The sequence below is a fragment of the Arachis hypogaea genome, chromosome 10, assembly GCF_003086295.3.
Source record: "Arachis hypogaea cultivar Tifrunner chromosome 10, arahy.Tifrunner.gnm2.J5K5, whole genome shotgun sequence".
NCBI classification, from domain to species: domain Eukaryota; kingdom Viridiplantae; phylum Streptophyta; class Magnoliopsida; order Fabales; family Fabaceae; genus Arachis; species Arachis hypogaea.
In genome coordinates this window covers 27,919,139-27,946,629 of record NC_092045.1, presented here as the reverse complement: position 1 = coordinate 27,946,629, position 27,491 = coordinate 27,919,139, and the positions used below count along the sequence as shown (strand labels likewise).

The following is a 27,491-nucleotide window of genomic DNA, read 5'->3' as shown; positions in this document are numbered from 1 at the left end:
CTACTGTCAAGAAGATGTCAATAACAAAAAAAAGAGGGTGTGTTAATTTTTTCTGATTTAATATTAGATTATTGTTACATATGTTGTTGATTTTCTCACTCTTGATATCATTTAATTAATTGATAAGTTTGTTACATTCTAAGTGTATTGATTTCAATAATCAATTTCTGTCTCACACTATTCTGTATAAGGTTATCTTACATCTTTCACTGTTACAATTTTTAGTTTGCTCATATTTTTCCTATCAATTAAAATTGAAATATAAAGATGTGTTGCTGAACATCATAGCAATAGGTTGACGGAGTATGATATGAAGGCTGATCGATTTGTAAGTTTGTGTAACTATTGTTTCATACTTGTTGGTGAATTTTTTTATGACCTGTTTCTAACCCTTTTTTTAACAGTATATTTGCTGTGAGTTTGCTAGATTATTGCTTAAGAGTGGTGAATCGGAACAATGGAAATTTACTATTAAGGGCTCAAAAATTACTAAAACATTTGCAATGCATGTCTTAAAAAGTAAGGGCAGGAATCGAGAGTACAAAATTCGACCCAAATGGAAAGATTTTCTCAAGATGCATAAACTTAGGCCTGGATATTTATGTGTATTTAGGAGTGTTTTGAACAAAAATCATTTGGTTCAGGTTTCTGTGGTAGAAACTAATTATTCAGCTGCTTTGATACTTTCTTTTGTTAATTTTGGGATATGTATTCTATTTTGGACCCTGGGTTTTTCATTATCTAAAATTCAAAATATGTATGGAATGTGAACTTCTTGGTTAAGTTAAGTACTTTTTGATATCAGATGTGAACAGTCAAATTAATATGCTATTTGGTTATATCATTCCCCCAGTTAACTTTATACTTATTGCAATTAGATGCTTTTCTTTTTATATCATTATCATGATGTGTTAGATCCTAATTAGCATTGATATAATGATATTATATCTGACAGATTACTATGTTTAGATACAATTTATGTTTAACAATATTACAACTTGATGTTTCTTTCAACTTTTCTTCTAATAAAAACTTTCTAATTGGTTGACATTTGTATTGTTTTGAATTTTTCTAACCATTTAATTCTGATATGATCATAACTTTTTTAAACTAATTTTATTCAGCTTGATCATCTACTTTATTTCTCTTTAGAACATTGTCATCTTTGAATATGGCTATGTTTGATTGATTGGATATCTAATTCAACAGAAGAAGTTATTTAATTAATACTTTTTTTGTTTGAATATGACTGTGTTTGTCTAATAATAGATTTTCTTTTCATTATGAGTCCTTTAATACTGTTTTAACTTGAATATGATTTTGATTTGGGAAGATCATTATTGAATAATTCGGTTTTCAGGTATGTTCATAAAATGGTAATCTCGTGCAGTTTGCACGGATCCTCCTGCTAGTAATATATACAACTGAGTATAATTGGTTTGGATTATCCGATTACCAAAACTGATCCAACCTGCCCCATGCATATCCAGTTGTGATTGATTTGGATCCACTCACAAAAAATTTTAAATATGAACCAACCATTTAATTCGGTTTTTATTCTTCTTCAATTTCAAACTAATTCGACTAATGAACACTTTTGTACACTTTAGTGCAATTTTTTAGATGTTACGCATAACTTTTGCGAAAGTTCTTACTTTTTCAGAAATAACTGTATGATAGATAAAGATCGTGAAGGAGGAGATGAATTTCTTACAATAACTAATTTGCAATGATTAGGTGTTCCATGAAGAGATATTTAGAAGAAGGTTTCAAATAAAAAGACGATTACTTCTTTGTATTGTAGAAAAATTGTCCAATATTCATCCATATTTTTAACAATGTGTGGATACCACGTGCAAGAAAGGATCGACTCCACTGCGAAAATGTACAATAGCAATTCATATGTTGGCATATGGAATAGTTAATGTTGTTGTTGATGATGATGTGCGAATAATCAAAAGCACTGTAATAGAGTACTTAAAAAAGTTTATCAAAAATATTATTTTGGTTTTTGAGAATGATACTTATGAAGACTAAAGTCAACTAATTGCAATATCTACTTCAAATGGAAGTGAGTATACGATTCTCTAAAATGTCAGGTCATTGCATATATTAACAATGAAAAAAATTATCTAAAAAAATATGAAAAGATATGTATATGAATGGTTGTCGTGGGATTCTAACTATAATTCTAAGAGTTGTAGCATTGTCTAATTTTTTGATATGATGTTAATTTTTTTTGTTTGAACAACAATATTGATGTGTTAGATCATTTATTATTGTTTTATACATTGAAAGGTTGTGCTGCAATGATTTATTATACTATAAATAGTATTAACTATGCATTACGTACTATGATATATCTCTTGAATGTAGGGTTGTACATTTTGAATTCAAAATGTGATTAGCCGATTAAAACTTCATAACTACATTTTGAATAACTAATTTTTTAAAACAATTTTAAAAATTATAACCATATTTATTTGAAATTTGGTTTATAGAACAAAACTTTAAAAAATAACTTTTAATCGGTTAACTAAAAGGGGAGAATTAGATCAGAATATCTCAAAAGGCTACTCTCTAATGGCATGGATTCCAACTTGAAAGATTATGATCATTGAATACCAAAGCCCTTTGTACGTCGCTACAGTTGAAGGCTTATATTTCATGGTAAAGTTGCTATTAGAAGCTAGAGCTAGTGTTTTTACTAAAGACATGTACAAATTAATTGCACTACCAATTTTATATTTGATGGGGATTAACATGGGTAATTTATCCAATGTTCTTTGGAATAGCTTTCACTTTGAAAAACAAGATCCAATATACTTATTTAACTCGGTGTATTAGGCATTTTGGGTTGTAATAATTTTGATACTTGATGAGCGGATAATTTATACGCTTTTTGGCATTGTTTTTAGGTAGTTTTTAGTAGGATCTAGCTACTTTTAGGGATGTTTTCATTAGTTTTTATGCTAAATTCACATTTTCTGGACTTTACTATGAGTTTGTGTGTTTTTTTGTGATTTCAGGTATTTTCTGGCTGAAATTGAGGGACCTGAGCACAACTCTGATAAAAGGCTGACAAAGGACTGCTAATGCTGTTGGATTCTGACCTCCCTGCACTTGAAATGAATTTTCTGGAGCTATAGAACTCTAAATGGCGTGCTCTCAACGGTGTTGGAAAGTAGACATCCAGAGCTTTCCAGAAATATATAATATTTCATACTTTATTCGAGATTAGATGATGTAAACTGGTGCTCAACGCCAGTTCCATGTTGCATTCTGGAGTTAAACGCCAGAAACACGTCATGAACCAGAGTTGAACACCAGAAACACGTTACAACTCGGCGTTCAACTCCAAAAGAAGCCTCTGCACGTATAAAGCTCGAGCTCAACCCAAGCACACACCAAGTGGGCCCCGGAAGTGGATTTCTGCATCAATTACTTACTTCTGTAAACCCTAGTAGCTAGTCTAGTATAAATAGGACATTTTACTATTGTATTAGACGTCTTTTGACCACGTTACATCTTTGGTCTCGGTCTTATTCCATTATTCATCTTAGGAGACTATTGATCACGTTTTGGGGACTGGCCATTCGGCCATGCCTGAACCTTCATCACTTATGTATTTTCAACGGTGGAGTTTCTACACACCATAGATTAAGGGTGTGGAGCTCTGCTGTACCTCGAGTTTTAATGCAATTACTACTACCTTTTATTCAAATTCAATCTTATTTCTGTTCTAAGATACTACTCGTACTTCAATCTGATGGATGTGATGATCCGTAACACTTATCATCATCCGTCCCTATGAACGCGTGCCTGACAACCACTTCCGTTCTACAAGCGAAAGCTAGAGTGTGTATCTCTTGGATTCCTGATGCACGACGCATGGTTGCCCTCGCCTGACAACCGAGCCTTCCATTCCATGAGATCAGAGTCTTCGTGGTATAAGCTAGAATTGATGGCGGCATTCATGAGAATCCGGAAAGTCTAAACCTTGTCTGTGGTATTCCAAGTAGGATTCCGGGATTGAATGACTGTGACGAGCTTCAAACTCGCGATTGTTGGGCGTGATGACAAACGCAAAAGAATCAAGGGATTCTATTCCGACATGATTGAGAACCGACAGATGATTAGCCGTGCCGTGACAGAGCATTTGGACCTTTTTCACTGAGAGGATGGGATGTAGCCATTGACAACGGTGATGCCCTACATACAGCTTTCCATGGAAAGGAGTAAGAAGGATTGGATGAAGGCAGTAGGAAAGCAGAGATTCAGAAGGAGCACAGCATCTTCATACGCCTATCTGAAATTCCCATCGATAATCTACATAAGTACTTCTATCTTTATTTTCATGTTTATTTATTATTATTATTCGAAAACTCCATAACCATTTATTATCCGCCTGACTGAGATTTACAAGATGACCATAGCTTACTTCATACCAACAATCTCCGTGGGATCGACCCTTACTCACGTAAGGTTTATTACTTGGACGACCCAGTGCACTTGCTGGTTAGTTGTGCGAAGTTGTTAAGTGCTGAGTTATAAACGCGCATACCAAGTTGAATGCCATTATTAGAGATCACAATTTTGTGCACCAAGTTTTTGGCACCGTTGCCGGGGATTGTTCGAGTTTGGACAACTGACGGTTCATCTTGTTGCTCAGATCAGGTAATTTTCTTTTTGTTTTATTTTCAAAAAAATTTTCAAAAATTTTTCAAAAATTTATCACCTGTTTTCAAAAATTTTCAGAGTTTTCAAGAATGAATTCTAGAGTTTCATATAACATGTTTTAGCTTGGCTGGCTATTAAGCCATGTCTAATTCCTGGGATTCTGATTGAGGACTTTGGATTCATTACTCCCTTTTTCCTATATGTTTTTCAAAAAATATAAAATAAAATACAAAAAAAAAATAAAATAAAAAAAAATCAAAAATATTTTGTGTTTCTTGTTTGATTCTTGAGTCAACTTTTAAGTTTGGTGTCAATTGCATGTTTTTAAAAATTTATGCATTTTTTGAAAATTCATGCATTCATAGTGTTCTTCATGATCTTCAAGTTGTTCTTGGTAAGTCTTCTTGTTTCATCTTTAAATTTTCTTGTTTTGTGTTGTATGATATTTTTCATGTGCATTTTTGCATTCATAGTGTCTAAGCATTAAAGATTCCTAAGTTTGGTGTCTTGCATGTTTTCTTTGCATCAAAAATTTTTCAAAAATATGTTCTTGATGTTCATCATGATCTTTAAAGTGTTCTTGGTGTTCATCTTGACATTCATAGTGTTCTTGCATGCATCATGTGTCTTGATCCAAAATTTTCATGTTTTGGGTCATAATTGTGTTTTTCTCTCTCATCATTAAAAAATTAAAAATAAAAAATATATATTTTCCTTTTTTTCTCTCAAAATTTTGAAAATTTGAGTTGACTTAGTCAAAAAATTTTTAAAATTAGTTATTTCTTATAAGTTAAGTCAAATTTTCAATTTTAAAAATCTTATCTTTTCAAAACTTTTTCAAAAAACAAATCTTTTTCATTTTCCTTACTAATTTTCGAAAATTTCTTTTTAAATATATTTTTCAAAAATTTTTTTCCTAATTTTATCTTGATTTTCGAAAATTATACTAACAAATAATATGATTGATTCAAAAATTTGAAGTTTGTTACTTTCTTGTTAAGAAAGGTTCAATCTTTAAATCCTAGAATCTTATCTTTTAGTTTCTTGTTAGTCAAGTAATCAAGTTTAATTTTAAAAAAAATTTAAATCTTTTTAATTATATCTTCTTAACATATCTTTTATATCATATCTTTTTTCAAAATTTTATCTTTTTCAATAATTTGATTTTAAAATATCTTTTCTAACTTCTTATCTTCTTATCTTTTCAAAATTGATTTTCAAATTTTTCAACTAACTATTTGACTTTTTGATTGTTTCTTATCTTTTTCAAAACCACCTAACAACCTTTCTCTCTCTAATTTTCGAAAATACCTCCCTCTTTTTTTAAAAAAATTCTTTTTAATTAATTAATTGTTTTAAATTTTAATTTTAATTTTATTTCCCCCTTAATTTTCGAAAATCATTAACTCCTTTTCAAAAATTAATTTCGAAAACTTCTGTCTCTCATCTTATTCTATTTATTTATTCACTTACTAACACTTCTCTTCATCTCAAATCACTGCTCATATCCTCACCCTTGTATTTGGATTATTCATTCTTCTTCACTCTTATTCCCTTTCTTCTTCTACTAACATAAAGGAATCTCTATACTGTGACATAGAGGATTCCTCTTCTTTTTCTGTTCTCTTCTTTCTCATATGAGCAGGAACAAGGAAAAAGACATTCTTGTTGAAGCTGATCCGAAACCTGAAAGGACTCTGAAGAGGAAACTAAGAGAAGCCAAATTACAACAATCCAGAGACAACCTTACTGAAATTTTCGAACAAGAAAAGGAGATGGCAGCCGAACCCAACAACAATAATTCAAGAAGGATGCTTGGTGATTATACTACACCTTCTTCCAAGTTTGATGGAAGAAGCATCTCAATTCCTGCCATTGGAGCAAACAATTTTGAGCTGAAACCTCAACTAGTTGCTCTAATGCAACAAAATTGCAAGTTTCATGGACTTTCATCAGAAGATTCCTACCAGTTTTTAACTGAGTTCTTGCAGATCTATGAGACTGTTAAGACTAATGGAGTAGATCCTAAAGTCTATAGGCTCATGCTTTTCCCTTTTGCTGTAAAGGACAGAGCTAGAACATGGTTGGACTCACAACCTAAGGATAGCCTGGACTCTTGGGATAAGCTGGTCACGGCCTTCTTGGTTAAATTCTTTCTTCCTCAAAAGCTGAGCAAGCTTAGAGTGGATGTTCAGACCTTCAAGTAAAAAGATGGTGAATCCCTCTATGAAGCTTGGAAAAGATACAACTAGATGACCAAAAGGTGTCCTTCTGACATGTTTTCAGAATGGACCATGATAGATATATTCTATTATGGTCTCTCTGAGTTCTCTAAGATGTCACTGGACCACTCTGCAGGTGGATCCATTCACCTAAAGAAAACGCCCGCAGAAGCTTAGGAACTTATTAAAATGGTTGCAAATAACCAATTCATGTACACTTCTGAGAGGAATTCCGTGAACAATGGGACGCCTCAGAGGAAGGGAGTTCTTGAAATTGATACTCTGAATGCCATATTGGCTTAGAACAAAATGCTGACTCAGCAAATCAACATGATTTCTCAAAGTCTGAATGGATGGCAAAATGCATCCAACAGTACTAAAGACGCATCTGATGATTGGATTTTTGACGGTTTAGAATTTCACAAATGAATTCTCGTTGCAAGTATAGTTTCTAAACCAATCACTAATCCTTTCATGCAAAAAGTTGTTTGTCACTAAAACAAACCCCTAAAATTTATAAACCGAAGTATTCAAACCTCGGGTCGTTCTCCCTAGGAATTGTAATAAAGTGTCTTGCTATTGGTTGTGAGTTATTTTGGGGTTTTTAAGATTTTATACAAGAAATATAAATGGCAAAGAAATAAACTAACAACTAACAAAGCTCTTGGCAAGATATGAGTACTAGAAGTCCTATCCTAGTTATCCTCCTCAATTGTGATAACAAATTGTCCATTACTCTCACTTAGTTAACCTCTAACCATGGAGGAAAGTCAAGTGGATGAATCAATTTGATTCCTCAAGTCCTAATCAACTCCTAAAGGAAAGACTAGCTTTAGAGGCATTCAAATCAATTAGCAACTTCTAATTATCAATCAACAAAGGAATTAGATAACTCAAGAGTCACTAATCACTCTACCTAGGCCAAGAGGAACAAAACCTACACTAAAATCCAACCAAGCATTTCATCAAACACTTGGAAGGCATAAAAGGAAAGCATAGTAAATCAACAACAAGAACAAGATCTAACAACAATTATTGCAAAGAATTAATAACAACAAATCAAAAGGAACACAATTATTATAAATTACCTTGATTGAATTGAAAGAGAAAGGAAGGAACAAAAGTAGATCTACAACAAAATACAAGAACAACATAAAGAAAATTATAACAAAAGAATAGAGAAAGATGAATGTAACAACAAGGAATTAAGAGGATAGAAGTAGAAGAAGATGAATTAAAATCTAGATCTAAGAAATAAACCTAATCTTAATCCTAATCCTAGAGAGAAGTGAGAGTTTCTCTCTCTAGAAACTACTTCTAACTACTAAACTAAGCTAAAACTAAACTAATGGTAACTAACATCTAAATGTTGTGAAGTATGTTGATTCCCCCTTCAATCCTTGGCTTAAATAGCATCAGAAATGCGTTGGATTGGGCCCACAAGGCTTGTAAATTCGCTAGCCACGAGTTTGCATGAAGTGAATCACGTGCACCAACGGCACGTACGCGTACAGTGCGCGTACACATCCTTATACGTATAGCAACTATGGAAAATCTTATATCGTTTTGAAGCCCCGGATGTTAGCTTTCCAACCCAACTAGAACCGCATCATTTGGACCTCTGTAGCTCAAGTTATGATCGATTAAGTGCGAAGAGGTCGGCTTGACAGCTTTTGCGATTCCTACATTTCTTCATGAGTTCTCCATTTTTACATGCTCTTCCTTCATTCCCTTGGTCCAATCCTTGCCTCCTAAATCTGAAATCACTTAGCAAACATATCAAGACATCTAATGGAATCAAGGAGAATTAGATTTAGCTATTTTAAGTCCTAAAAAGCATGTTTTCACTCTTAAGCACAATTAAAGGAGAAGTTATAAAACCATGCTATTTCAACGGATAAATGTGGGTAAAGGGTTATAAAATATCCTAAATCAAGCACAAGATAAACCCTACAAATGGGGTTTATCAACCTCCCCACACTTAAACCAAGCATATCCTCATGCTTAAACCAAGAATGAAGTAAGGGTATGGCGTTTATTCAGTGGAACTAACTAAATGCATTCTACCTATATGCAACTATCTAAATGAATGCAATTGCTTGGTCAAAATAAATCAATTCCCAAGAATACATATATACACAAGGGCTAAAGGACTAGCAAGTCTAATTCACAATTGAATTGAGTTATTAAATATTTTTACAAACTTGCATGAGAAGAGATGATCATAGGTGGAAACATGTAATTGAGCATCAAACCCTCACCGGATGTGTTTGCGCTCTATTCACTCAAGTTTTTAGGGTTGATTCTCTCAATTCTCCCCTAATCATGCTTTCCAAGATTTGTTCTTCTTCTAACAATCAACAAATATTTCATGCATGCATACATATATCATGAGGTCTTTTCATATGTTGTAATGGGGCTAGGGTCAAGGTAGGATGCATATATGGTTAAGTGAGCTTGAAATTTGAATCTTTGATAAGCTTAAACTTCTCACCTAACCTATGACATCCTATACAATTAAGTTCTAACCTAACTACCCATTTTTCACTTTTTCACATACTCATGCATCCCTTTTCATTTCACAACACTTATGCATTAATTTTATTGAGCTACACTTTGCTTTGGGGCATTTTGTCCCCTTTTTATTTCTTTCTTTTTCTTCTTTTTCTTTCTTTTTCTATATTTTTTTCTTTTCCATATTGTTTTTTTTTCTTTTTCTTTTATTTTTCTCATTTTTTTATATACAAGAGCATCAATGCATAAGGTTTTACATTTGATCAATACATGAGTATGTACCCAATTCCCAATATTTTCAATAATAATACAAAACTACCATTTTATTCACCCAATGTCCCAAGGTTCCCACACTTGAATGATACTCACACACACTAGCCTAAGCTAATCAAAGATCCAAATTAAGGACTTGTATTGTTTTTCGCTTTAGGCTTGTAATGTGCTAAATTAAGAACAAGTGGGTTAATCGTAGGCGCAAATTGGCTAACAATGGAAGATACAAGGTAGGATATTTGGGTAAGTAAGCTAAATGAAATGATGGCCTCAATCATATAAATGCATGTATACACAAAATAATAGACATAAAGAATCAAACAAATCAAAGATTACAATCATAGAAAGAGAATAATGCACACAAGAATGGAAAATAAGTGGTTATAAGATGTAACCACACCGTTGGGCTTAAATCTCACAAGCTTGTGTTCTTAGCTCAAAACATGATCCACAAGATATATAATTCAAGCAAGTTTTATGAAAAGTTTTCACTCAAATCGATTGAGGTGCCCTATAGATAGAAATCCTTGAAAATTTTCATTATTTTGACTAAGCTTATTTTGTATATATATGCAAAACTAAGAAAATGCAAATAAAAAAATCCTAAAATCCTAGAATGAAATACAAAAGTGTTGGAATTAGAAATTTGTCACCTAAAATCGCCGACCGGTCGGACGACCTCCCCACACTTAAAAGTTTGCACCGTCCTCGGTGCACTCAAAGATGAGCAAAGGGGGTACGGCGACTCTCCGGATTGCTGCGTGTTCTTAGTCTTGCTTCCATGTTTGCTTGTGGTGCATTCATCATAAAAACAAAAATATAACACCATAAGATGAGAAGATATAAAAGCAAGGAAGCATACATTGTTGGAATGAGGTAAATCACTAGAAATGAGTGAGTGAATTAGTGTGACATTAATGACAAATAAGTGTGTGAATTCTAAATTAGGCGCCTTTTAGAACACATATTAGCATAAAAAGCTATGTCACAAAAGAAGCATGCATTTTACTCATTCTAGTATACTTAAGATGCTTTAAGTAAGCTTGTAAGGTAAGACAAGCATTAGAGAAGCATGAAAGCATTCAAGTCAAACATATGGATGGATATAATCATGAAATACAATGCATTAAGGTAAATGCTCAACATCATCCATCAAGAGGTTGCCTAATCACAGAATAAGGCTCAAACCACATGGTGGCCAAATCATGTAATTCAAGAAGAGTTACAAGCTCGAAGGCAATTCTCATCACTTGGTATTCTTAAAAGGTAAGCATGAAAAACTCAAAACCAAGTAGCAAAATATAACCTCAATCATAGAATCCAACAAAGATTATCTAAAAAAAACATTCATGCTAAAATAGCATTTAAGCAATAAGGGGCAGCAATGTATAGTAAACAAAGTCAATAATCCAACACTTATAATGAAAATTGAGAAAATAAGATGAAAACTAAACTAAAGCTAACTAACAAACTAACTAACAAACTAATTAACTAACTAAAATAAATGGTTATCCATGGTGTTTGGAAGTGTTGGATGAAGGGTGGGAGAGGGAAAGAAGAAAGGAGGAAGAAAGAAATGGAAGGAGGAGAAGAAAAGAAATGTGGTGAAGGAAGGAAATCCGCGCGTACGCGCGCATGCCGCGCGCGCAGATGGTTTATTTCGAGAGTGGCGCGTACGCGTCATGTGCGCGTGCGCGCAAGTGGTGTTTGTGCCAGAGGCACAACGTTGGCGCGGCGCAGGTACAACTCTCTGGAAAATGTATGGAAGGTGAAACTTCTCAGTCCACGCATACGAACGCATGGCGCGCGCGCATGGATGGTCGAAAATGCTTGATGCACGCGTACGCGTGAAGTGCGCGTACGCATGGATGGTGCTCTATTTTTTTTTTCAAAATTTTTCTCTATGTTTTTGCACCAATCCAAGCATTCCAAACCTCCAAGCAACTACCAAAACACCCTAAAACCTTATTTAACATGATAAAATACTAATTAAACTCAACCAACTAATCTAAACATGAAATTAAACTAGTTCGACCAATATGTACAAAAGAGAAAATGAAAGGATTTTACCATGGTAGGGTGTCTCCCACCTAGCACTTTTGTTTATTGTCCTTAAGTTGGACTTATGGAGAGCTCTTCATCAAGGTGGCTTGTGCTTGTATTCATCTTGGAACTCCCACCAATGCTTGGTTCTCCATTGTGCCCCAAGATTCTTCATGGATTGAGTCAAGTCTTGATGGAGTTCTTCACAAGCTTGGGGCTCCCAAAATTGATCCTCTTCTTGTAATCCGGGATCCCACACTTTGTTTTCACACCCGTCTTGAGGTTGATCATCATTATTAGTCCAAACGGGTGGTAAGTAAGGTGAATTCTCTATATAGTGGCCAACAATCCTCCTAGACCCATCTATTTGAGCACTACTCCAACCTTTATATCTCATCTTTGATGCATCAACCATAATGAGCCTTGATTTGCAACGCCCACCACAAAACCTTTTCCGCTTACGCTTCATCCCACAAACTTCCCTAAGTTGGCCATCCGTTTCAAGCAAACCATATTCAAGTGGGATAATAAAGCTAATAGAAATGAATTTTACCCACTCAAATGAAGGTGTAGATGGCAACCTAGGCAAAGATGCTTTCAAAGATCTTGACAAAGCATAACCAACCCTCATTTTTCTATTTCTAGGGACTTCCACCTCTTCACAATATCTCTTAATCTCAATCCTTTGTTCAACAATTTTATCAAAACCTTTTCCCTTACTCAAATCATAATAGGGAGGGTGAGAAAAATTTACCTCCTCAACGCTTTCAAATCCAACCGGAGAAGGTTCTTCATGCTCAAAGGATTCTTCACCACTAAGACTTGATGCTTGATCTTCATCACCAAGGGAACTCAATTCTTTCTCTATCCCATCCAAGTCTTCATATGGAATATGCCTTGGAAGGTGTGCACTTTCCTCCCTAGCATCAATTTCAATCATCTTGGAGGGGTTTTCTTCAACTCTATGTTCCCATGGAGGCTCCGCATCTCCTAAGTCTTCTACCACTTCTTCCTTGTCTTCAACAATTAAAGCTTCCTCCAATTGTTCCAATACAAAGCAACTTCCTTCATTTCCCACCGGAGTTTCCAATCTCTCCTTCATGCTATGTTCTTCATTCGATTCTCCACATGTAGCCATGGGAGTTCCTTGAGTGTTCAAGCATTGGGAGGCTAATTGATTTGTTACCGTATCCAAGGCGGCCATGAAATTTTGCACATCCCTTTTCATCTCTTCTTGCCCTTGAACAAGAACACCAAGGGTTTCATCCATTAGAGATTGGGGTGGGTGGAAGGGTTCATCAAATTGGGGGGAGGGTTCATAGTAGGAAGGTGGTTCTTCTTGGTAGAGTTGTGGTGGTTCAATATTTTCCACTCTTTCCACTTGTTGCACAACACACTCCATGGTTGCTTGAAATTGATCCAATGCTTCCTTAAGGTGATCCCTTGACTCTTGTTCCTCTTGGATATCATGATAGGGATCATATGGCTCTTGGATCGATGGACATAAGTATTCTTCCATGTGAGGTTATGGTGGAAGGTAGAATTCATCATGTGGTTGAAAATTTTCATATATTGGGGGTGGTTCATCTTGGTAATAATGTGGAGGAGGTGGCTCTTGAAAATGTTGATGTTGGAAATATGGTGGCTCTATATGTGGTTCATATGGCTCATATGGTTGTTGGTAGGATGGATATGGATTAGGGTCATATGAAGGTGGTTGGTAAGAAGGGGCTTGTGAGTATGGTTGAGAGTTATGTTGAGGATATGGTTCATAGGCATATGGTGGTGGTTCTTGAAAGTCACAAGGAGATTCACCATAGCCATTGGATTGATATGCATCATAGAATGGCTCTTCTTCATAGTGCATTGGTGGAGGTTGTTGCCATGAAGATTGATCATATGCATATGGTTCCTCCCACCTTTGAGTGTCCCATCCTTGATACACATTCTCATTGAAGTTCGCATCACCTACAACATAGTTGTAATCACACTCATAGCCAAAGTGAGAATTCATGATAGTAAGAGAGGGCAAAAAAAAATTGGAACAAATAAAGAGAACAAACTAAAAACTAACAAAGAAGAAAAAAGCAAATATATTCACAATATTCACATATATACAATAACCAATAACACAACACCATGGCAATTCCCCGGCAACGGCACCATTTTGATGATTAGATTTTTGACGGTTTAAAATTTCACAAATAAATTCTCGTTGCAAGTATAGTTTCTAAACCAATCACTAATCCTTTCATGCAAAAAGTTGTTTGTCACTAAAACAAACCCCTAAAATTTATAAACCGAAGTATTCAAACCTCGGGTCGTTCTCCCTAGGAATTGTAATAAAGTGTCTTGTTATTGGTTGTGAGTTATTTTGGGGTTTTTAAGATTTTATACAAGAAATATAAATGGCAAGGAAATAAACTAACAACTAACAAAGCTCTTGGCAAGATATGAGTACTAGAAGTCCTATCCTAGTTATCCTCCTCAATTGTGATAACAAATTGTCCATTACTCCCACTTAGTTAACCTCTAACCATGGAGGAAAGTCAAGTGGATGAATCAATTTGATTCCTCAAGTCCTAATCAACTCCTAAGGGAAAGACTAGCTTTAGAGGCATTCAAATCAATTAGCAACTTCTAATTATCAATCAACAAAGGAATTAGATAACTCAAGAGTCATTAATCACTCTACCTAGGCCAAGAGGAACAAAACCTACACTAAAATCCAATCAAGCATTTCATCAAACACTTGGAAGGCATAAAAGGAAAGCATAGTAAATCAACAACAAGAACAAGATCTAACAACAATTATTGCAAAGAATTAATAACAACAAATCAAAAGGAACACAATTATTATGAATTACCTTGATTGAATTGAAAGAGAAAGGAAGGAACAAAAGTAGATCTACAACAAAATAAAAGAACAACATAAAGAAAATTACAACAAAAGAATAGAGGAAGATGAATGTAACAACAAGGAATTAAGAGGATAGAAGTAGAAGAAGATGAATTAAAATCTAGATCTAAGAAATAAACCTAATCTTAATCCTAATCCTAGAGAGAAGTGAGAGCTTCTCTCTCTAGAAACTACTTCTAACTACTAAACTAAGCTAAAACTAAACTAATGGTAACTAACTTCTAAATGTTGTGAAGTATGTTGATTCCCCCTTCAATCCTTGGCTTAAATAGCATCAGAAACGAGTTGGATTGGGCCCACAAGGCTTGTAAATTCGCTAGCCATGAGTTTGCATGAAGTGAATCACGTGCACCAACGGCGTGTACGCATATAGTGCGCGTACGCATCCTTATACGTATAGCAACTATGGCAAATCTTATATCGTTTCGAAGCCCCGGATGTTAGCTTTCCAACCCAACTAGAACCGCATCATTTGGACCTCTGTAGCTCAAGTTATGATCGATTAAGTGCGAAGAGGTCGGCTTGACAGCTTTTGCGATTCCTACATTTCTTCATGAGTTCTCCATTTTTACATGCTTTTCCTTCATTCTCTTGGTCCAATCCTTGCCTCCTAAATTTGAAATCACTTAGCAAACATATCAAGACATCTAATGGAATCAAGGAGAATTAGATTTAGCTATTTTAAGTCCTAAGAAGCATGTTTTCACTCTTAAGCACAATTAAAGGAGAAGTTATAAAACCATGCTATTTCAACGAATAAATGTGGGTAAAAGGTTATAAAATCCCCTAAATCAAGCACAAGATAAACCCTACAAATGGGGTTTATCAGCATCTTCTGAAGAAGAAGCTTATGATCCTGAAAACCCTGCAATGGTAGAGGTAAATTACATGGGTGAACCTTATGGAAACACTTATAATTCTTCATGGAGAAATCATCCAAATTTCTCATGGAAGGATCAACAAAAGCCTCAACAAGGCTTTAATAATGGTGGAAGAAACAGGTTTAGCAATGGCAAGCCTTTTCCATCATCTTCTCAGCAACAGACAGAGAATTTTGAGCAGAGCACCTCTAATTTAGCAAATATAGTCTCTGATTTGTCTAAGGCCACTTTAAGCTTCATGAGTGAAACAAGGTCCTCCATTAGAAATTTGGAGGCACAAGTGGGCCAGCTGAGTAAGAAAGCACTGAAACTCCTCCTAGTACTCTCCCAAGCAATACTGAAGAAAATCCAAAAAGAGAGTGCAAGGCCATTGATATAATCAATATGGCCGAACCTAGGGAGGAAGGAGAGGACGTGAATCCCAATGAGGAAGACCTCATGGGACGTCTCTGAAGCAAGAAGGATCTCCTTACTGAGGACCCAAAGGGATCTGAAGGTCATATAGAGACCATAAAGATCCCATTAAACCTCCTTCTACCATTCATGAGCTCTGATGACTATTCTTCCTCTGAAGAGGATGAAGATATAACTGGAGAGCAAGTTGCTCAATATCTAGGAGCCATCATGAAGCTGAATGCCAAATTGTTTGGTAATAAGACTTGGGAAGATAAACCTCCCTTGCTCATTAGTGAACTAGATACATGGGTTCAGCAAACTTTACCTCAAAAGAGACAAAATCCTGGCAAATTCTTAATACCCTGTACCATAGGCACCATGACCTTTGAGAAGGCTTTGTGTGACCTAGGGTCAGGCATAAATCTTATACCACTCTCTGTAATGGAGAAGCTGGGAATCATTGAGGTACAGCCTGCCATATTCTCATTACAAATGGCAGATAAGTCAGTAAGACAAGCTTATGGATTGGTAGAGGACGTGTTGGTAAAGGTTGAAGGCCTTTACATCCCTGCTGATTTCATAATCTTATACACTAGGAAGCAGGAGGATGAATGCATCATCCTTGGAAGACCCTTCCTAGCCATAGCAGGAGCTATGATAGATGTTAACAGAGGAGAATTAGTCCTTCAATTGAATGGGGACTACCTTGTGTTTAAGACTCAAGGATGTTCTTCTGTATACATGGAGAGGAAGCATGAAAAGCTTCTCTCAGTACAGAGTCAAACAAAGCCCCCACCATCAACCTCTAAGTTTGGTGTTGGGAGGCCATAGCCAAACACTAAGTTTGGTGTTGAATCCCCACATCCAAACTCTAAGTTTGGTGTTGGGAGTCTACAACATTGACCTGATCACCTGTGTGGCTCCATGAGAGCCCACTGTCAAGCTATTGACATTAAAGAAGCGCTTATTGGGAGGCAACCCAATTTTTATTTATCTAATTTTATTTTTCTTTTATTGTTCTTTAATGTTTTATTAGGTTCATGATCATGTGGAGTCACGAAAAAATACTAAAATTAAAAACAGAATCAAAAACAGCAGAAGAAAAATCACACCCTGGAGGAAGGACTTACTGGCGTTCAAACGCCAGTAAGGAGCATCTGGCTGGCGTTCAACGCCAGAACAGAGCATGGATCTGGCGTTGAACGCCAGAAACAAGCATGGAACTGGCATTCAACGCCAGAAACATGCTGCAATTGGGCGTTGAACGCCCAAAATAAGCATCACTTCGGCGTTTAAATGCCAGAATTGTATGCAAAGGCGTTTTACATGCCTAATTGGTGCAGGGATGTAAATCCTTGATACCTCAGGATCTGTTGACCCCACAGGATCCCCACCTACATCCTCTTTTCCCCATAAACACTCTTTCCCAAAAAAACCCTTCACCAATCACCTCAATCTCTCTTTCCAATTACCTCCTTCACCACTCACATCCATTCACTCTTTCCCATAAACCCCACCTACCTTCAAAATTCAAAATTTCTTTCCTACCCAAACCCACCCTAAATAGCCGAACCTACTCCCTCTCCCCTCACTATATAAACCCCTTCATCCTTCTTCATTTTCACACAACACAACCCCCTCTTCTACACCTTGGCTGAATACACCTTCCCCCCACTCTCCTCTATATTTTATCTTCCTCTTCTTCTTTTCTTTCTTCTTTTGCTCGAGGACGAGCAATATTCTAAGTTTGGTGTGGTAAAAGCATAGCTTTTTGTTTTTCCATAACCACCACCTAAGACCGGAGAAACCTCTAGAAAAGGGAAAGGGAAGACAAAAGCTTCCACCTCCGAGTCATGGGAGATAGAGAGATTCATCTCCAAAGCCCATCAAGACCACTTCTATGATGTTGTGGCCAAGAAGAAGGTAATCCCTGAGGTCCCTTTCAAGCTCAAGAAAAATGAGTATCCGGAGATCCGACATGAGATCCAAAGAAGAAGTTGGGAAGTTCTGACCAACTCCATTCAACAAGTCAGAATCTTAATGGTTCAAGAGTTCTATGCCAATGCATGGATCACTAGGAACCATGATCAAAGTATGAACCCGAATCCAAAGAACTATCTTACAATGGTTCGGGGAAAATACTTAGATTTTAGTCCGAAAAATGTGAGGTTAGCATTCAACTTGCCCATGATGCAAGGAGATGCACGCCCCCCCACAAGAAGGATCAACTTTGATCAAAGGTTGGACCAAGTCCTTATGGACATACGTGTTGAAGGAGCTCAATGGAAAAGAGACTCCAAAGGCAAGCCGGTTCAATTAAGAAGACTGGACCTCAAGCCTGTGGCTAGAGGATGGTTGGAGTTCATCCAACGCTCCATCCACTAGCAACCGATCCGAAGTTACTGTGGATCGGGCCATCATGATTCATAGCATCATGAATGGAGAGGAAGTAGAAGTTCATGAAGTCATCTCCCTTGAATTCTACAAAATAGCCGAAAAGTCCTCCACCATGGCAAGGCTAGCTTTTCCTCATCTTATTTGCCATCTATGTTACTCAGCTGGAGTTATCATAGAAGGAGACATCCCCATTGAGGAGGATAAGCCCATCACTAAGAAGAGGATGGAACAAACAAGAGAGCTCACTCATGGATCCCAAGAGACGCATGAGGAAGCTCATCACCAAGAAATCCTAGAGATGCCTCAAGGGATGCACTTTCCTCCCAACAACTATTGGGAACAACTCAACACTTCTCTAGAAGATTTGAGTTACAATATGGATCAATTAAGGGTGAAACATCAAGAGCACTCCATCATTCTCCATGAAATTAGAAAAGATCAAAGAGCAATGAGGGAGGAGCAACAAAGGCAAGGAAGAGACATAGAAGAACTCAAGGACATCATTGGTTCTTCAAGAAGAAAGCGCCACCATCACTAAGGTTGACTCATTCCTTGTTCTTATTTTTTCTATTTTTTTTCGGTTTTTATGCTATATGTGTGTTTATGTTTTGTGTCTCTACCTCATGATTATTAGTATTGAGTAACTATGTCTTAAGGCTATAAATAATTCCATAAATCCTTCACCTCTCTTAAATGAAAAATGTTTCTAATTCAAAAGAACAAGAAGTACATGAATTTCAAAATTATCCTTGAATTTAGTTTAATTATATTGATGTGATGACAATACTTTTTGTTTTCTGAATGAATGCTTGAACAGTGCATAATTTTGATCTTGTTGTTTATGAATGTTAAAATTGTTGGCTCTTGAAAGAATTATGAACAAAGAGAATGTTATTGACAATCTGAAAAATCATGAAAATTGATTCTTGAAGCAAGAAAAAGCAGTGAAAAAGCAAAAGCTTGCGGAAAAAAATGGCGAAAAAAAAGAAGAAAAAGAAAAAGCAAGCAGAAAAAGCCAATAGCCCTTAAAACCAAAAGGCAAGGGTAAAAAAGATCCAAGACTTTGAGCATCAATGGATAGGAGGGCCCAAGGAAATAAAATCCAGGCCTAAGCGGCTAAATCAAGCTGTCCCTAACCATGTGCTTGTGGCATCCAGGTCCAAGTGAAAAGCTTGAGACTGAGTGGTTAAAGTTGTGATCCAAGGTCTAAGTAGACATTTAGAGCTTTCCAGCAATATATAATATTCCATACTTTATTTGAGATTAGACGACGTAAACTGGCGCTCAACACCAGTTCCATGTTGCATTCTGGAGTTAAACGCCAGAAACACGTCATGAACCAGAGTTGAACGCCAGAAACACGTTACAACTCGGCTTTATTCCATTATTCATCTTTGGTCTCGGTTTTATTCCATTATTCATCTTAGGAGACTATTGATCACGTTTTGGGGACTGGCCATTCGGCCATGCCTGAACCTTCATCACTTATGTATTTTCAACGGTGGAGTTTCTACACACCATAGATTAAGGGTGTGGAGCTCTACTGTACCTCGAGTTTTAATGCAATTACTACTATCTTTTATTCAAATTCAATCTTATTTCTGTTCTAAGATACTACTCGTACTTCAACCTGATGGATGTGATGATCCGTGACACTCATCATCATCCGTCCCTATAAACGCGTGCCTGACAACCACTTCCGTTCTACAAGCGAAAGCTAGAGTGTGTATCTCTTGGATTCCTGATGCACGACGCATGGTTGCCCTCGCCTGATAACTGAGCCTTCCATTCCGTGAGATCAGAGTCTTCCTGGTATAAGCTAGAATTGATGGCGGCATTCATGAGAATCCGGAAAGTCTAAACCTTGTGTGTGGTATTCCAAGTAGGATTCCGGGATTGAATGACTGTGACGAGCTTCAAACTCGCGATTGTTGGGCGTGATCGCAAAAGAATCAAGGGATTCTATTCCGACATGATCGAGAACCGACAGATGATTAGCCGTGCCGTGACAGAGCATTTGGATCTTTTTCACTGAGAGGATGGGATGTAGCCATTGACAACGGTGATGCCCTACATACAGCTTGCCATGGAAAGGAGTAAGAAGGATTGGATGAAGGCAGTAGGAAAGCAGAGATTCAGAAGGAGCACAGCATCTTCATACGCCTATCTGAAATTCCCATCGATAATCTACATAAGTACTTCTATCTTTATTTTCATGTTTATTTATTATTATTATTCGAAAACTCCATAAACATTTATTATCCGCCTGACTGAGATTTACAAGATGACCATAGCTTGCTTCATATCAACAATCTCCGTGGGATCGACCCTTACTCACGTAAGGTTTATTACTTGAACGACCCAGTGCACTTGCTGGTTAGTTGTGCAAAATTGTTAAGAAAGTGCTGAGTTATAAACGCGCATACCAAGTTGAATGCCATTATTAGATATCACAATTTCGTGCACCAAGACTATTCAGTGTGCTAATGTTACTTTGTTCGTTTTCATTATATTAACAGATGGGAAAATACCCCACTTGATGAATCCCGAGTGAGAGGAAATAAGAACCTAATCAAACTGATTGCAGATGCAAAATCTGCACAGTAGTCAAAATTGCTATGTCCCACACAAGAATTTAGAGGTAATCTCATACTATACTGCCTTTCTTATTTTCTAACAGATGATAGCAAATTTTGTAAAATATGCTATACATATAAAGTTAAAATTGATTTTGTATAAAATTGGTTTTTAAAAGAAAAAAAGAAAAGTTAGCTTTTAAATAAAAAAAATCAAATTTTTAAAAATAATTTTAAAAAGTTATCTATTCAGCATTAAGAAGGACAACAAAAAATTATTAAATATGCTTTTAGAGTGTTATAATATGTTAAATATGTTAAATTAGTATTTTAAAAAAGACTTTAATAGAACATATGAAGTTCACGATTTTACGTTTGTCAATAATTATTTCACAAATTTATTATAATTGCTCTAGGAGTTGTCGTTGTTTATTACACAATTTTATTTAGTTGTTTTCGTTAGTAGTATATAATCTTCATTGATTATATAATTTTTTTTGTTATGATTGAAAAATAAAAGAAAGAAAGACAAAAGTAAAAAAAAAAAAGATACAGAGATACTCTTAAAACTAAAACTACATCAGAATCCTTAAGAAGAGCATCTGTAATGTTGTTGAGAGATTCCGGCCATTCTATATATTCATTCAAGCTCCAAGCATCCTGCTTGACCATCAAATCGGTCATGACATTTGCTTCATTACCAAGGTGAAATGCACCTCCTACTCTATTAATCAATTTCTGAATGCACAACACCAAATATGCATCATCCCTCATCTCTGATTTTGGTTCTCTACGAGTTGTTATAATGCATGCTTGAGTCAGTTTCGCAGACAATTGCCTTTATACTACACTCCTAAACTAAAACTAGGTCTCTCCAAATAACAAAGATTTCTGCTCTTTTAATATTCCACATTAGGAGAATACCCGAACAACCCTTCACCCAAGCTCATCATGACTCCTAATCACACATCCAAAATCTGCTACCTGAACATTTTCGAAATTGCTGGCATCACAACTCAGTTTCATTAGTCTCGGCAAAGGATGATCCAGCCTAACCTTGTTGATCTGAAATAGTTGACTCGTCAGAGTGTAAGAATACTTCAATTCATGCTTCCATCTTTGAGCTAAAGTTACGACCTTTGCTTGCAATCACTCTTCATCTGAATTGAAAATTTCTTGGTTAAGAAGCCTCCAAATCCACCATAAAATCAGGGAGGAGAAAGGATTTTCGCCCCAAAACATCCGCCCTCATCCACGAGAACAAATACCCACCAAGATTCAGAATTGATGGGTCTAGTCTCACCCAAATATCATGAGCTTTTGTACAGTTCAGTAGGCAATGCATTGTTGTCTCTGGCTCTTCGCCACACCAAGGGCATACCCCAATTTCGTAAGGATGTGACGGTGTTGAAAGGCCTCCATGCAAGCCAGGTCAAATAGCTTCGACTTTTTAGGGTTGGCAGATCGCCACAACCACTTATAATTCCGTCCTTCATCCCACTGATTCTTTCTTTTAAGTAACTACAGATACCCTTCTCTGGTGGAATAATCATTATTAGATCCAACAAGGTTACGAGTTGCACCACCAAAGAAAATTAGAATTTTGAATAATTCCTATTCTCACGTGAATAGACTGGGTATAGCTTGTCCTCTTTATAGTCAATTCCAAATTTTTTATCTCGACTCTAAACTTCTTGTTTGAGAAGAAATACACCTTGGTGTTAGGGGAACAAAATGGGAGGGTACTGCAAACATACTCCGACGCTTACCTCAGTTTAATGTGTACTCGTATGAGTCTTATCAAAGATAAACTATCTTATCTTTTTGATCCGTAAGGTGAAGTATTAACAGTTATACTTTTAGCAATTATTTTTATTGAAGAATAATAATACCATATCAAAAAGTTATAATATACCTTTTGGTGTGTAAATCCGAATTATAACGTTTGAAGCATTTTAATTGAATTATAACAACCATATTAATTTCAATAATAGATTCAGAAAGAGGTGTTGCAAGTTGCTCCAAATACCAAACTCCTTCATTCCAAATATCCCTAATATTTATATTAGTATTGGAGATATGCACAAATAGAAAACGATCACAAATTCTACTATGTAGATGCCAAGCATCATATCAAATGGATTGTTATATATTGTCACGACTCCAAACCAACCCCTCCTATAAATACTGCAATGCTTTCCCAATACTCTTCTAATAATTAAAAGCATTTTTTTTGAACAGGTAAATTTAAAGAACGTAATCTTTTGAGATATTTACCGAGTATAATTTGAATTTAAAGTTTATTTTGCAGTTTGACATTTGTTAAGCCAATTTTCCGACCATCACAACATTGACTAAAGATAAATCACGAATACTTAGGCCACCAAAATTTTTTGGAATTTTAATTAACAAGAAAAAAAATACCTTCTTTCATTGTTATCTTTCCAAACAAATTGGCGAATAAATGAATTAATTTTATCATAAAGTATAATTTAAGAGAAAAAAGTATTGCATCTGATAAATAAAAATGACAGAAAATCAGAAATTACAGATTTAATCAGCCAAATTATTGATTATGTAGTGGCTGTAATGTATTTTTTAAGAAAAGGACAAAAAGATAAATAAGTTTTTTTATTTTTTGGTCATTGAATATTTATATTTTTAAAAATTTAAAATTATATTTAAGTCTCTAACTTTTTTAAAATTTGGATATATCGATTTTTAGGTCTAATTTGTCTCATTTTAAAAATTCTCCTACGTGTGTATTAGTATATCGGTTAGACCAGTGCAATGAAAATTATATTTGTTTTTTTTATTGGATCTGACAGACCCAAATAAATAATAGAATCGATGTGTCCAAATTTTAAGAAGGTTAACAAATCAATGATCTATTTGTCATTTTTTTGTATTTTTTTAGTGTTTAATAACTCAAATAAAAATAATTAGATGGAAACTCAAATACTGTCAACTTCACGCGAAGTTGATACTTAAAAGCTGTTATATGATTTAATTGATTTGACTAAAATATCATCTAACGGCTCTTAAGTATCAACTTCAACTTGACGTGAAGTGAGTTTTCACCAAATAATTAACTTCTAATTTTATTATTTTACCGTCTCATCTTTTGGTATGCTGCAAGAGGAAGGTGTCCCAGTTCGAGTTCCCCTTCTCCTATAACGTGAAGAAATCCAAATTTGCTTTTTGGTTGAACTCCACACAGCAATGGTCAACGTCGCTGACTTATCTGCATCTGCTCACAAATAAAACGACAGCGGTCGCTCACCACAATTGCAGTGTACTCGAAAATGGAGAAACAAAAAGGGCGCAGATTGTTGCTGATGCCATCACCGTTACAGGGCCACATCACCCCAATGCTCCAGCTGGCACACACTCTCCACTCTAACGGTTTTTCCATAACCGTCATCTACACTTCTTCCTTCACGCCTCCCCACCTCTCTTCTTCCTACCCTAACTTCACCTTCCTCTCCATCTCCGACGCCTTGTCGGAACTCGAAGCCTCTACCTCCGCCTCCGATCCCGTGCACCTCACGCGCCTCCTCAACGTACGCTGCGTTGAGCCGTTGAAACAGTGCTTGGTCACCTTGTTGAAGAACGATGATCGTGTTGCTTGCTTCATCTCTGATGCGGCGCTTCATTTCACTCAATCTGTTTGCGATGGGTTTAAGCTTCCCAGACTTGTTCTTAGGACTGGTGGCGCTTCTTCCTTTCTTGTCTTCGCTTCTTTCCCTCTCCTTAGAGAAAAAGGTTACCTCCCTGTTCAAGGTTCGTTCTTCTCCATTCTTCACTTATGCAACCATGCTACGGGTTTAGGATTTAGAAATATATCTTTTTATCTTCGCGGTTTAATTATGCGGCTGTAAAAATGTTTACTACTATGTCACTAGAAATTTGATTATTTTGGTGGCGGATTCTGCGGATTTTCATTGAGCATTTTTGAAAAGAGTTTGACCAATTTATATATAGTAATATATAATCTTTTAATCCAAGAGCCTGTTCTTGTAAAATGTTACGCTGATAAAATATTATTGCGATTTGATCTTTAACTTTATTTTATTTGATTATTGTTACAAATTTACTTCAATCACTCTGTGAGTTTAGTTTGTATTCTTTTCGGAAACACTTATCCAATAGAGTTGGGTTCTCTGACTCTCAGCTTAGAGTGTTTTGTTCTGTTTCTTTAGCTTTTTATAGTGGCTTGCGTTAGATAGTGACTGTAATAAGCTTTGAATACGTTACTGTAATAAGCTTTGAATACGTTAGTAGTGTTAAAAGACAAAGTAGTTAATAAAGACACAGAATTCTTATAGATGACTTTCTTTCTTTCTTTCTTTCTTTTTTTTTTTTTGAATTGAGTTGTATAGTTTAGTGTGAAGCAATGTTTGTGTGAGTAGAAAGCTGAGCGAAACATGTTTTTAGCAAGGAGTAAATCTAGAATCAATGTTGAATAGAATATAGTTCTTTTTAACGATTAAAAGAAATATCGGTTTAACATGGAATATTGTATCTGTATCATTCCAAAGCATGTCATTTTTAACTACGTTGAAAACCCAGAATCTCGGCTGGAGGAACCTGTGGTGGAGCTTCCACCACTTAAGGTGAAAGACCTTCCAAAGATCGAGACCCGTGATCCTGAGGCCTTCTATGAATTTGTTGTTCAATTTGTCGAGGAATGCAAGGCTTCTTCTGGGGTGATTTGGAACTCCTTTGAAGAGTTGGAATCATCTGCACTGGCAAAACTGCGCCAACTATTTTCGATACCGATATACCCTATAGGCCCTTTCCACAAGCACTTCCCTGAAGGCTCAACTTCTTCTAGCTTATTGACCCCGGACACAAGCTGCATCTCTTGGTTAGACACACAAGAACATAACAGTGTTGTTTATGTGAGTTTTGGAAGCATTGCATCAATAACTAAGGCCGAGTTTCTAGAGATAGCTTGGGGGCTAGCCAACAGCATGCAGCCATTCTTGTGGGTGGTTCGCCCTGGGTTGATCCGTGGTTCAGAGTGGCTCGAACCATTGCCCAGCAGGTTCATGGAGAATTTGGGTGGAAGAGGGTACATTGTGAAATGGGCTCCTCAAGAACAAGTGCTGGCACATGTAGCTGTGGGGGCATTTTGGACTCATAATGGTTGGAACTCAACTTTGGAGAGCATTTGTGAAGGGGTCCCTATGATTTGTTCACCATGCTTTGCAGACCAAAAGGTAAATGCTAAATATGTGAGTGATGTTTGGAGGGTTGGTGTGAAATTAGAGAATAAGCTTGACAGAGAGGAGATAGAGAAGACCATTAGAAAAGTAATGGTTGGGGATGAAGGGAAAGAGATAAAGGATAATGTCTTAGATCTGAAGGAAAAGGCTAAAATTAGCTTGAAAGAAGGTGGCTCTTCTTATTCTTCCCTTGATGGTTTGGTTACTGACATCTTGTCTTTGAAATCATCCACTTCTGAAGTTCATTGATCTCTCTACAAAATTCAGGTCTCAGTTAACATTCAAATACTTGTACTTCCAAAAGGTTACGTTTATAACGTATGAATCAACAAAATGTAATATTTTTATTAGGAGGGAATATGAGTTTGCATTGAATTTCTGTTGGATTAATCGTCTATGTATCACATTCATATGGCGAACTATGCTAATTGATAAGTGACTGTACTTTTTGCAGTTCACATCTATTGTTCTGTTATGTTTATTAAAAAACAAAGATTGAGTTTGTCATGTATACTTATATTCTCTGTAAAGAAAATGAAATCATATGTAGATAAGAAACTAATACCTTAAGATTACTCACAACTATATTCAGAAACAAGAAACATATAATTCGAGTAAATCTTGAGCAATGCAACAATGACATTTTACACAACAGTGTTATAATCTGGATGAGCCACTTGAACTAGTCCTTGTTCTTAAGTCTGTAACACTCACCATTATATCATACCCTTATTTAGTATTTTGAGCCTTTTCTTGTACGTTCCATTTCCAGCCTTTAAACTATCATTTTGATGTATACTTCAGCTAGAATGAATGTGAGTGCTTTGCATGCTATAACCTCAATTCACTTTTTATGCAATTCCTGGTTCCTTAATGCTAATTGTGTGATTCCATTATGTAATGGATTGGCCACATTATCAAGTGGAAGTTGCAAAGAGGCTATAGCATGCTTTATCACTGATTAGTGGAATCCCAAGGCTAGCGTTGAGGACAACGTGTGTTTTCCTTCCTAGCGTGGCATGCCTTCCCACTATTGCGTGAAAAGGGTTAGCTTCTTCTACAAGGTGAATCTCTCTAACTCTTGTATGCATGCTCATAGTTTGGTGCATTCTGCAGTGCAATTGAACTGTGAGGTATGATATCATGGTTAGAACTTTAGATTAAGAAAGTCATAGGCATGAGCTATCTCCTTGATGTACAATTCAAAAAGTGATGGGTAGAAAGACAAATCTGGGTGTTAGGATAAGTTTGTGTACAAACCTATTTTTTTTCTTTTTACTTTTTTTTTTCCGGGCACAAAATAATTTGTTATCAAAATCTTAAAAAGGCTCTTGTGAAGAATGATTTATCCTAAGAAT

General features: G+C 36.0%; 1 protein-coding gene and 1 long non-coding RNA gene across 2 annotated transcripts in view; both read left to right on the top strand.

Moving 5' to 3' along the window:
* The first annotated feature begins 234 nt into the window (after positions 1 to 234).
* LOC112715446 (uncharacterized) overlaps positions 235 to 27,491 on the top strand; it is a 177,343-nt gene continuing 150,086 nt past the window's right edge. The window contains exon 1 of the long non-coding RNA XR_011866533.1: positions 235 to 328. This is a non-coding gene — a long non-coding RNA (uncharacterized lncRNA). The remainder of the gene's footprint in view (positions 329 to 27,491) is intronic.
* On the top strand, positions 24,017 to 26,644 carry LOC112715453 (UDP-glycosyltransferase 76F1). Its single transcript, XM_025767217.3, has 2 exons — positions 24,017 to 24,685; positions 25,475 to 26,644. Exons 1-2 carry the CDS (start codon positions 24,208 to 24,210, stop codon positions 26,380 to 26,382), a joined length of 1,386 nt encoding a protein of 461 aa, XP_025623002.1. The 5' UTR covers positions 24,017 to 24,207; the 3' UTR covers positions 26,383 to 26,644.